The 12,316-nt window shown below is 38.3% G+C and overlaps 1 protein-coding gene across 1 annotated transcript in view; it reads right to left on the bottom strand.

Moving 5' to 3' along the window:
• FRMPD4 (FERM and PDZ domain containing 4) overlaps positions 1-12,316 on the bottom strand; it is a 292,960-nt gene that overhangs the window by 104,869 nt on the left and 175,775 nt on the right. The window contains exon 2 of the mRNA XM_014875833.2: positions 3,849-3,965. Within this exon, the coding sequence (XP_014731319.2) occupies positions 3,849-3,965 (117 nt within the window). The remainder of the gene's footprint in view (positions 1-3,848; positions 3,966-12,316) is intronic.

Below are 12,316 nucleotides of genomic sequence, written 5' to 3'. Positions count from 1 at the left end.
CCATATTCAAATTATTTCATATTAAAGTCCAGCTTAATGGAGCTTGTGGAGTGCAGAAACATACTAGATGATTCCAATGCTCCCATACTGAAATGTATTACTTATCTCATAACGTTATTTCAAGTAAAAGGGGCAAGTTAAAAGGGAATGGGTAAAGTTCTGAAACTTCAATTTACCATGGCCTAAACTTAAGAAAAAATATTTTAGATGTTTGAAAAATGACCCCGGTTGTGCCATCTGTACAGAAGAGATACTGAATTGTTAGCAACATCTGAAAATATTTTGATAAGAGATTCTTCTCACACTTTTACAAAAGCACTGCCTGGTGATGGAAGCTGCCCCTGATTAGCTCATGTCATAAGGGCTTTCAGAGATTTGAAAGAAATCAAATTTGCTCCAGCAGAAAGAATAAACATCTCTTGCCATTCATGCCTTAAAGCATTTGCACCAACACTATATAATTACATTTCATTTCAACAGAAGATTCTCCTGGATTCTCTATTCCTCCCACAATTTCAAAATTACAATATGTCTGCTTGCTGTTGAATGGATATGTACATATGGCACAAAGTAAATTATTTAATTAAAAAGCAGTTAATGTCCCTATGAATTATGTTACTTCCTTGTACATAGCTCATGCATACATTTCATTGTGATATACCTGGCTTATAAGTCTTTAATCAAAACCAAGCAAAGTATTTGAATTGCTTTTTCTCCTTCAATGTGATGCAATTTGTTAATCTGCATAATCTCTAAGGCAATAAAAAGCCTTAGAGACAATAAAAAATGCTATCTCACTGATCTCTCTCCCGTCTTTATTGGCATAACTGTCAACAATCATGTCACTATATCATTCCTAAAATCTAGATGTGAAAATGAAGGAAAGAAAATTAAATTCTGTTTTTATTTATACAGTCTCATGTAGCATTTGCAAAAACAGTTGTTTTGAAAGCCAGAGAGAGCTTCTCTGCCAAATAACAGTCACTGTAAGGACAGATACTATGTACACCTCCACAGAGGAATTGCTGGCAAGTCTCTGGTTCTATTTAGTCTTTGGCCATTCCTCTAAAACCAAGATATACATAATGGAACTACCCAGTCACATTGTAGTATCCACCTGGGCTGATGCTCCCTAACAGTGGTGGATGGCTGGTAACTCAGTGCAGCAGGACGTAGTTCCAAATGGTTTCCTGATTTCATCCTGTTTCCAAAAAGTATTGGCTTTTAATGCATTCCTGGGGAGCGTCATTTCATGCATAACTACTCTGGAAGTACATAAGATGCATAACTACTCTGGAAGCACATTTGTGCACATGCTACAGCCCATGCTGCTGCTTTGAAACATTTGATACTACAGGATTACGTACTATAAGCCACACAATGGGTAAGTATGTAGTTCAACTTGCACCTGAAACTGCTCAGAGATTCTGGTGTGTTGGAAAGTCTGGCACAAAACATCAAAGGTTTCTACAGATCAATTTCCACAGAGGCCTTGTGCTTTTTACCTCTCAGAGCAGGCTATTTTTCTCCATGTAGTCTGCTATCCACACACAGAGAAAAATGGAAAAAAGACCAGAGCCCAAAAGAGAATGAAAAACAAGTACGTTGTAAGAGCATAAGAAAAAAATCCAAAACAATCACCCCAACAACAAAACAACCACAGGACTAATATTACTTAGGGCATAATTTGGCACTCCCTGTTATAGATTTTTATGTCCAAGATGCAGTTTTCTCAATTTAAGAGAGGGATGTGGGCATTTTAAGGTACTAAAAGCCATTCCAAAAACATAAACAAAATAATCATTAGCTACAGAGGATTAGTAAACATTCCCAAATTACAAAATTAATGAGTAGTAAGGCACCACATTTTGTAAGCTACAGCTGTGGACAGCTACACAACAAGTGGAGAATTCCATTATGTGACCAGTGAGAAACGAGGAGCAATCAAATGTAGCGCCTGTCCTCAGAATCAGGATATTAATCCTTCAAATGAGTCTCATTCATACAGACAAAAACATACCAACAGTCTGCAGAAAATAATAATGAGACATGCAGGTGTCTTCACTACCTTGAGTAATGGAAACATCTTGCATCTGCACAGTACTTTGGAGGCTCACATATACTTCTTGACAAGCCCAATTAACTCAGGCACAAAACCTATGCTAATACAGTTACACTTTGCCTGGCATTCAGCTTCACATTGTCCATCTTTCAGGCATCCAAGGCATAACAAATACTTGTTGAAGCAAGAAATCAACATTTCAAAGTCAGCTTCTGAGCCCTCATTAACCCAGAAAATTTGTTCCAATTTGGACAGGTCTGAAATTGCTGTAAATCTTGAAAGCCCTCAGGTCACCAGGCTGCTACAAATTTTGCTTTGGCCCTGAAAGTAAATGCCTCCTAGGAAGCCAAGGCAGACCCTGTGGGCAAAAGTAGGAAGGGAAAGCACAGTAACAGGGATCTTCAGTCTTATGCCTTACATTCTTTTTTTTTGTAGTTGAAGGATCTTGAGAGAATTTAAGATTTTTAACAGTCAATTAAAAATATGCTTGATCCTTCTACTTGGTGTTAAAAGAATTTTAATTCTCATCCATGACTTTTTCAAGTAGGTGCAAGTTTCTAAATAGGTTGATAAAGATAAAAATTAAATAATAATTTTAAAACCCCAAAACTTCACAAGAACAGAATCAAAATGCTAACCTTAAAAAAGAAATGTAACCTAAAGCAAAGAAAGCCAAGCAGCCAACGGTTCTGGTAACTCACTACCATCATCCCTTTTTAGTGAAGAAGTTTCAAAGGCATGTAAGAGTGCATTTGCTAGAACAGCAAAATGTATTTTATCCAAGGCACCTCAGTGATTTAAAAATTAATTATGCACGGTTTACAATGGGAAAAGAAAAGCCAATTATGTTTACAATTATATCATACACATTGACATTTATTTTTCAAACCAGAGGTAAAAACTATAGGAAAGCTAAGAATTAGTATATTTACTATACAGGATCCAAACATACACTTTCTTATTACCAGTACAATGAATATATTAGACAAACCAAAAGACCTCACACTGATGCCATGAAGTGGCTACCTAAAAGAGAGGCTGGATGAAATTAAGAGAATAAAAGTGGGTATTTATTAAAAGCCTTCACTAAGTACACCTTGGGCAGTCAAAAGCCTCCAAGGTGCTTCACCCAAGATCGATGATGGTCATGAGCTTTTCATCCAGTTGAAAGTTTGATCCATTTACATATCAGGGGTTAATTCTCCAATTACAGTTGCAGGTAATGAAGTCATTTACTCCAAGTTTGCCCCCCCACTTCACTGTTTTTTACATCTCTTGGGGCCTCAAACAATAAGGTGTCCTTGAGTTTCAGGCCTAGTGAGGAATTGTTTTGTCTGAATAAAATGAAAGAACAGTAGCTGACAGGCTGTGGAGTTTTAGAGTTATACACTAAAGCAGTACAGGATCTGAAAAATAGAAAAGGTAAATCCTAAGGCATCAACATGGCAGAGATGGAGGAGAGTTGGAAGTCTCAGTCAGAACTGACGTTCTGCCTCATTCTTTAAACATGGCATTTTTATTTTTTATTTATCTTTTGTTAATGACCTTGCTTGTAATTCTCAAAGAATTAGAGGGCCTTATATTATCAACATTCTCTTGAGCAAATGAGGCAACCAAGTACCAAAGCAAAGTGCAGAAAGCAGTCTGAGCTATCCCTGTGCCATAAATCAAAGCAGTGAACATTAACTGTGTAGGGCTGAAGCAGAGTTAGGATTCCAAGGTGATGCACTGAGAGCAGGGCTGCAGGGCTGTGCCCCACTCTGCACAGCTCACGCTGCCCACTTACCTGATGAAGTAATCTCTTCCATCTCTGTTTGCCGTCATCTCCCATCCATAAGGTGTCCCCTGGTTCAAGCTCCAGGTCCCTGAAGGGTGAGGCCAGCCTGAAGACTTATTCCTGTGGCTGCAATTTTGGAAAATGTGGAGGGGAAAAAACAGAGGGAAAAGTTATTTCTCTCTTGTACTTCATATGATTGCCTTGACATCCAATTACTTTCATAGTTGTGAAATACAGAGTTAAAACCCAGGCAAGGGAACAGAGGTTAGCTGATCTATTTACATTTATGATATTCTTTCAGTCAGTAGAAAGAGATGCTGCCATTTCTAACAGTCTGAGTTCAAACCTTTGGTTGGTGAATTTGTCATTCTCCATCAGTCCCACATACACAGTGCTAGTTTTCAGTAGTTTTTAACAAAAGGAATGGGAAGCATTTTCATTCATCACCATTCCTTGTTCAAATTCCAGCTCTCAGAACAGTTTTAGTGGGAAAAAACAAATCCATCAAACCAAACCACCCACCACATCACTGCAGATCATACACACAGTGCAATACCTGGCATGAGAAGGAGCATCAACCTTCTCTCTGTTAGGAAACCATTTTTTGTTTCTTTTGCTGGAATGAAGGAAGGCCATGACACTGCTGCATAACATGCTAAATTGACTGAATATTAAATCTTGTTGCCCATGATCATTATCCTTTAAGCTCTCCCACCAAATAACCTTTAAAAGGCTGCAGCGTCTCTGATCCCACACACTGTTATATCCCACTGTTCCAGCACTCTCTGCTACTATTCCCACTGCCAAAGAAGGGCCCAGCAGCACTCCCAAGTGACAGTGCTTCCCCACTAATCTGAAATATTTTGTGAGGTACTTTCTACTGACTCCATACAAAAAATTATTCAGCTAGCAAGGACCTACCATAGTCTCCCACAGGAATCCCCAGTGTTTGCAATACATATGCTTTTCCCCTCACTTGCAGGAATTAACCTAGATACTACTGCACATTCCCACTTTCTCCTGTGGGACTTAAGAGGTTCAGAAGACAACAACTAAGTCTTTCAGCAAAATTAGTCAAGTCATTAATATCTATGTACAATCTGAAAAACGGAAAGAGGAGGAAGAGGAGGCAGAGCAACCAACAAAGCTAAAGGCCAGCTAAGAGCATGTGACACAGGTAAATAGGAATGAGCACCCAACACTGAATACAATCTGAAATTTTGACATGAAAACCAAAACCACACAAAACAAGAGCATGTTGTGAATTAGTTGTCTTCCCCATTTCTGTCTTTTCTCTGCTCATCAAATATGTTACAGCTTAGTTTTATATGCTAGATTTAAGTTCAAATTTTAGCAAGGAACTTACTACCTCTTGCTACAGATAGAGACATAAGAACTTCTTTTCTTCAGAGAAACAGAGCACAGTGTAACCTGTCAGACTTTCCTGAAGAAACAGAATTGGTCTCCACGGACAACTCAACAACTGATTGTAAATTGCTAAATTCAATGAAGTTGTGCATAGTTCATCTTTCCCAAAGGAGGAATGTATCATTAAAAAACAAACTAGCTGCTTCACCCTCCCTCTTCATTTCAAGGATTAATCACAATTCAGTAAAAATATGGTGCTTCAAAATATAATTTACATGTAAAGTAGAGCATTAAAATGGGATGCTAGGTACCATTTGGTTTATCAATTACATTAAGTACTCTATCTTAAAGGAGTAGAAAAACATTTCTGTTAGCATATTCAAACACTGGTATTTTCCATAAGGCACAGCTTAAGTCTAATATTGAAAATGCTAGAACTCTTAAAAAAATAGTTTTTCAAGGCTAATCAAACACATAAATGCCAGATATGCTACACTACCCCAGATAAATGTAACTAATCCTTTCTGATCCAAGGAATTGATTAGAAAACAGTCAAACAAGGAACAAATCCAAAATACTTTCAACACTCTCTCATTCAGTTTCTTGTTAAGCTGAGCATAAACCTTTCTTTTTCTCCATATGCTTGAGAGACAAAAAAGGGTCCCTTCTTTTAGACAGGAGCCATTCTACAATGCAAGAATGTCAGCTTAACTACATCTACAGACTTCAAATAACACTTCAGAGTATTTGGAATCCTAATCACTGCAGTTAACTAAATACACTAGAATGTAACCTTTTTTATCAAGACTGTATACATGGATACCCATCCATTTAACAGTTTTCATTTTAATTAGATGTGTTTCACAAACCCTGTGTTACAGTTTCACCATCTGTTAAATGAATACAGTGACATTTAAATTCCCAAGTAAAGTACGTCAAACTATCAGATAATTTGTAGGAGCATAGGACAGTGATGATGATCAATATTGTAACTCTCTGCATTCAAATTAAGGGCTCATCTTTGTATGGATTATAGCATTAGTGGATTTTAAGGTAAATCTAATTCCCTTGAAAGCTTTCTTTGAGTCCTTAAAACATTAATGGTGTCAGAACCATGTCATATATGATGGGTAATAACTGTCCTACTTAACTATAAATATGCCTACATCTGATCTACTCCTCCAGACTTTCTTATAATCAGTGGGATACAAATTAGCACTTGAGACATTGTATGCACCTACAATAGACGTGTGAAAATTCACTGTGGCTCCACAGGGAAAAAGGACATAATTTTTCCTACAGCTATTGTGCAATTCAATAATAAACACGCATGTCATAACAATAAAGCAACATCTTTACACTCAGAGATGACTAGGATTCCCAGCTTCCTGTACAATCTAAAAAAAGGAACAAGTGAACTGCATTTTTTTCTACAAGTCCCTTCACTTGTTGAACGTAATTCTTCTTGTCTTCAAGAATTCTGTTCAGTGGCCACTAAGGGCAAAGGATGGCAAAGAGGAGAGAAAGGCCAGAAATGATAAGCGAGTCAGGTATTTTACTTGGGGGAAGAGAAAAGCCATCTTGGTAATCTTTAAGTCAGAAGGATGCCTTAGTGGTGAGGAAGATCATCAGGCTCTGGGAGATCCAGTCCAAATCCTATCTCCATGCTGGTGATCTTGGATAAATCCCTCAGCTCATTCATCACCATTTGCCATTTCCTTCCTGCACAGGCAAAGGAGGAGCACACCTACACTGCCTAGATTTATGGAAGACTTGCACATTTACAAAGACTAAAAAGATAAAGAAAATGCACCTTCTACTTCAGCAAGGCTGGCTGCAGAGGCAGCACTGGCAGTGCTGTTACTGCCTGATGTCCATCACCCTCCCTGCTTGCTCACAGCAATGGGACAGGCTGCTGGAGAGCCTTTAGGAGAACAGTTCTTAGCTGTCAAACTTCACTGTGAAAACCAGGCCAGCATCATGCCAGCAGAGGTCTGAAAACAAGGCAGATTAGCTAAAATATCCCCTCATCCTGCTTTTGACATTCCTGCTGCAGAAATAGAAAACCTGATCTCTCCGAATTGCTTATTATTATTATTATTAAACCATCAGTTCATTAAATCACCAAAGTGGTGATTCCTGAAGTGGTGTGTAAGGAATCAGTGTGCCCTGTGGAGGGACCTTCTGATTGATAATGCCATAGCTCTGCCACAGATCAGCCTTTTTTCTGCCCTGCCCTTGAGGAATGTCCTGAAACATGAGATCATATGTAAAGTCTCCTGCACTGTGTCAGTGATATGCTCCTTATGTGATATGCAGAACATACTCAGCATAAACCATGCCATAACAAGAAGTGCAAATATATAGTATGATCCACTTATTTTTTAAAGATCAAAACTAGAGGAGTTTGAATTTTTAAAGCATACTATTAAAGCCTAATCCAGAGCAGTTCAGATAGTGTTAATAATGAATGCAGAAAGAAATATTATTTCTTCTTTCAAACGTGGAAAAAACAAATATTTAAATAGGTTGAAAAATTCAGTAAGTATGTAATGCCCAAAACCTGTTTTTTTAACCAGCAATTGGTGATTCTTCTCAATAGGTCTTCACTATAGAAATCTTCACAGACTTTTTAACTGTGCCACCTCAATAGCCCAAGCCTGCAAATTTTGTTATAAATGTAGCGTTTCCCCGAATTAGTAGAAATTAAGCTCTCAGGCTGTAATTTTAAACCAGCATAAACTGGCACTGACACAAAAGCAGTATTCCCGTTTTCCCAGCATTTCCTGCTTCACATCAGTTGCTCCTGTGCCAATGAAAGAAAACTGGTACACCTTAAAATTAGCAGCTATTTTTTTTCCATCCAGAATAATTTCTGCTTACTTCACGACCTCACAGATGGTCACATGGCAGCAAAAATGAACAAAAGAACAAAATCTGCATTCTTCAGATAGTTCTTAGGCAAAGACAAGACAAAAACCACTCAGTTAAACATGATGTCCCAGTTGTATTTAGCATATTTAATGTCTAATGGGGCACAACACTCAGTACAAAGTTGAGGCATGTCTTCCAAAATCTTCCCATCAAAGAAGCTCCCCTTGAAAACTTCCTCTCAATACCACTTTTTCCTATGCCTTATTTTCTCCCAGTGTTGCTTTTAGTTAATACCTGTTAGCTCACAGGCTATCAAAACCTGAAATTATTCGCAGTTTCTGACAAAAATCTTCATAATTGTTTAAAATCTCTGTCTGTGGAACCATATGGAGCCCTGTACTTTTCCTAAATAGAAATAATTTGAAATATTAATATTCTATGCATACTTTCTCTTTAGTTATTAGTAGCTTTTTAAGCATCTACCTTGGATTTCCTCAGTTGGATTAAAATAGTGGAAGGATTATGTTCTAATCTTCTTTTATAGCAATCCCTTGAACTGCTGCAACTTTTGTGGATGGCTGAAGCTACAGAACGTTTATTATGGGGATTCACATTATAATTCTGTGTTTACCATTTGGATAATCAATTTCCTGGAATCATCTTGTTCAACATATTGATGTTTCTCATAGTACTTCCTTTTATACAGGAATTCTTTTTTCCTGAAAGCAGTGTCTGCAGGGACATCAGTGACTCACACAAGGCCAACAATATAACACAAGCAGCTCAGCACTGCCAATGGAGTAACGGTGTCAATATGATGGGTTCCTTTACATTACCATATGGAGAAAAACCTTCTAAGTTTCAAGTCTTGCCATGTAGCCTGGCTTCATTTCAACTCTCCATTGGTACAAAAGCCAGCTCTCTACGTCCCACATGCCAGCACATAGGTCAGTCCCTCTCCCACCACCATAAAAGAAAGACATGCTGAACAGAAGCCACACTGCATTCCCAGAGCTGTTTATGAAGGACACACAGCTCCACAGCACAGAGGCAATTCTGGCCACAACAATCTCAAGGAACCACCGAGACGAACACCAGAGAGAATACATTTTGTATTATTAGTTTTTAAAAGTAAGAACACCACACCTGAAGTATCTGCAGGGCATGTCTATCTGCAAATAGGAAACATTATTGTGACACAAGTGGAATTCAGTAACCACCACTCTATGACATTTAATCTTCCGCTGCCTCAGGAATGAAACCCTTCTTTCTCAATCCAGTTCTCACCCTCTCCTGTCCCAGAAGACTACTGCAATACTTTTACCTCCGTCCTACTACTTTAACTTGAAAAAATGAGAAATGAAAGTTTAAAAGAATCTGTAGAGATATTATCAAAATCAATCATCATACCCTGCTACTGAAACTCTCCTGAGGGGCACACAGACATGATGGACAATAGTTTCTGGATGCAAGATCAAGGACACTGAAAGACTTGTTGTCTTTGCAGAGATCAGTCCTATAAACCCCCAGAGAAGTAGTCCTACCAGAAACACAAAAGAAGAAAATTAACTGCCCCAGACACCCTCTGCTGTAGTAAAAACTTAATTCATACTGAGTCTCTTATTACTAAATCACATAAGTACAGAAAGGAACCCTAATGACTTCAGATATCCTTCATCTTCTACAACCCACATGCTTTCAAATCTTTTAATGGGTAAGAAAGCAAAAGGGTTTTAGTCCTCATCTAAATGTGTGCTATTTTTGAACTTGTGTATGTCAGTTAAAAGAAATTTGAGGAGTATCATCCCATAGATGAGTTAAGAGTCTCAAGCCTGTAATTAACCAATCACTAAAGGTAGAATCGTTGTGCAAGACTGTTTTTCTTATTTAATCACAAGAACAAAATGCTAGAAATTTTTTTTTCCCTATGAAAAATCCTGTCCTCAACAATTTTGCAATACAGCCATGCTCTGGTCAAAGGTATTCTTCAGGTTTATCTGAAAGTTTCTCCCTGCATCATGCATCATCAGGAAAATGCAAATGCTATTCAGAAAATAAAGGCATTCACCTTTCTTGTACCTAGTGTTAGATTTTTCTCTTTTCCTAGTAAGGTCTATGAATAAAGCCAGACTGCCTTGCACCCGTTGTTCAGAAATTGTCTCAAAGTTTTCCTTTCTTAGGCATTAACTATCCCTGAAACCCTGGCTGAAGCAAAACATCCCAAACTTTTTTTGTCCTGTCCCCACCTTCTACCACAGACACTCTGAATTATTCACAATTTCACCAAGTACCACTCATTCATGCTCCAAAGAGACAACGATGCTAAAGGCTTCACTTGACCTTACAATCCTTTGGGAGACCAGAGAAAACCTCAAGTACAACTCAGAAATTCATACTGAACTCCTCTATGGCAATTCACAATTGTTGAGGGGCTACGTTTCTAGAAAACCCTGTCAGACTGTTTTTGTCATAGATTTCTTTAGCTTTCATCTCCTCCATGCCTAAAACAATTTTTTTCCTAAATGGCAGCCTATGCCTAGATTGAGAACAGAAGACACTCCAATGAATTATGAATTCCTACTCCAGAAGTCACTGCTCCTGCTGCCAGTCATGAAACAAGGGTCCATGCTGTGTAGCTGATGTGAAAGGTAAGAGATCTCTTTTACCAGGGATTCTATGGGTGCCATGGGGAACACCCTGTGACAGCTCTCCTGCCACACAAGCAGGAAATACAGCAGCAGGTGCCCATCACTTCACCAGGGAAAAAAGAGGGCAGTTCCACATGGCCATAAAAGTATATTCATGGACTTTGTGAGCCAGTCATGGGCTCCAAACACGTCAGCATCAATTCCTGTCTGTATCCCAGGGAGGACAGAACAATGAAGAACAAAACCACAGGCTTTTCAAAATGCACACTGTACCCATTACACACCTCACTATACAAGGAATGGCTCCTCTCAGTCTGAAAGTAAAACATGATGTTACCTCCAAACAAGCTTTGTTCTAAGGGTCTATTAGAACATTTTTCACCAAGTATCTTCCAAAATTTCAATTTTATTTTCCTCTCTCTACTCTAACTGATGTGTGCAAAGACACAAGTAACCACACAGCACAGAGAAGTACCTATGGAACATGTTTTTGCCTTCAGTTAGATAGAAAGCTGTTCAGAAATGAGTGGTGGCTCCTCAAAGAGCCACTGTTGTCCTCTGTGAACCCATAACTATGAAAGGTACAGGCAGAACACTGGGACAATGTATGGAACAAACCTTGTGAGGCAATACTGGTCTGTTCCAGGCACTAGCAACTTCCACATGCCTTGGAAAAGGGACAAGGTGAAGGTCCAGTCATTCCTTTAGGTACCTTGCCTGCCCGAGAACGCTTCTTTTCTTGTCTCTGATTCCACAAAAAGTTACAAACTCTTTATCACTGACATAGCTGTTACTTGCACTGCCCTGTTCCATGTAAGCTGAGTTTTTCCTTTTAGCAAAAAAAGTGCATTCTGATCCTCTACAGTCATTGCTGTCCAGTAAATTAACTTTCATATCTGTTGTTTGTTTTTTTCTGGGCTTTTTCGGTTGGTTGTTTTCATGGGCTTTTTTAAATATCTGATACAGGCCACATTTTTCATTTGCTTGTCTCTTCTCCCTCTATGTTTTATATCCATTATTATTAAAGATGTGCCCCCATTTCATAGAAAACAAAAGTCTCCATCATATTTTCTTTTAGACTGCCAAAACTTCTCATTTAAAGCACACTGACCCCATTAGAGATCCAAGTCCTGAAGGAAATTGCTTTCACCTCCAGAATTTTGTATTGCTAAAGCCAGAAATTTCCCAAAGCAGCAAGCAATGGCTGGGACTTGGATGCCTGTGAAAGGCTCTTTGCCATTCTATTCTATAGGATGCTTTAGTTTCATGCTGATGTGTGCTAGAAATTGAAGCTCTTTAAAAGCTGATGTGTCAGAGATATTTTTTTTCTGTTTTAATGGGGATTTTGACCTTAGGCTTTCTCAGGTCTACTCAGTATTTCAGGAGAAAAAAAAAAACAAAACCAAAACTCAACAAAACAAACTAATGAAAGTATATGAAACATATTGGTCTCTTTCTCATTTAGTAAATGGAGTATTTTTGATACTTATTTCTAAATCTTCTGAAAAACCATTTTAATTTTTTTCTCTCACAACCTAGCACAGGCTGGAAAACCTTATCATATGATACATAGCATACCCAGGCACC

The sequence above is a fragment of the Sturnus vulgaris genome, chromosome 2, assembly GCF_052056855.1.
Source record: "Sturnus vulgaris isolate bStuVul1 chromosome 2, bStuVul1.hap1, whole genome shotgun sequence".
NCBI classification, from domain to species: domain Eukaryota; kingdom Metazoa; phylum Chordata; class Aves; order Passeriformes; family Sturnidae; genus Sturnus; species Sturnus vulgaris.
This window is presented reverse-complemented; position numbering and strand designations above follow the sequence as displayed.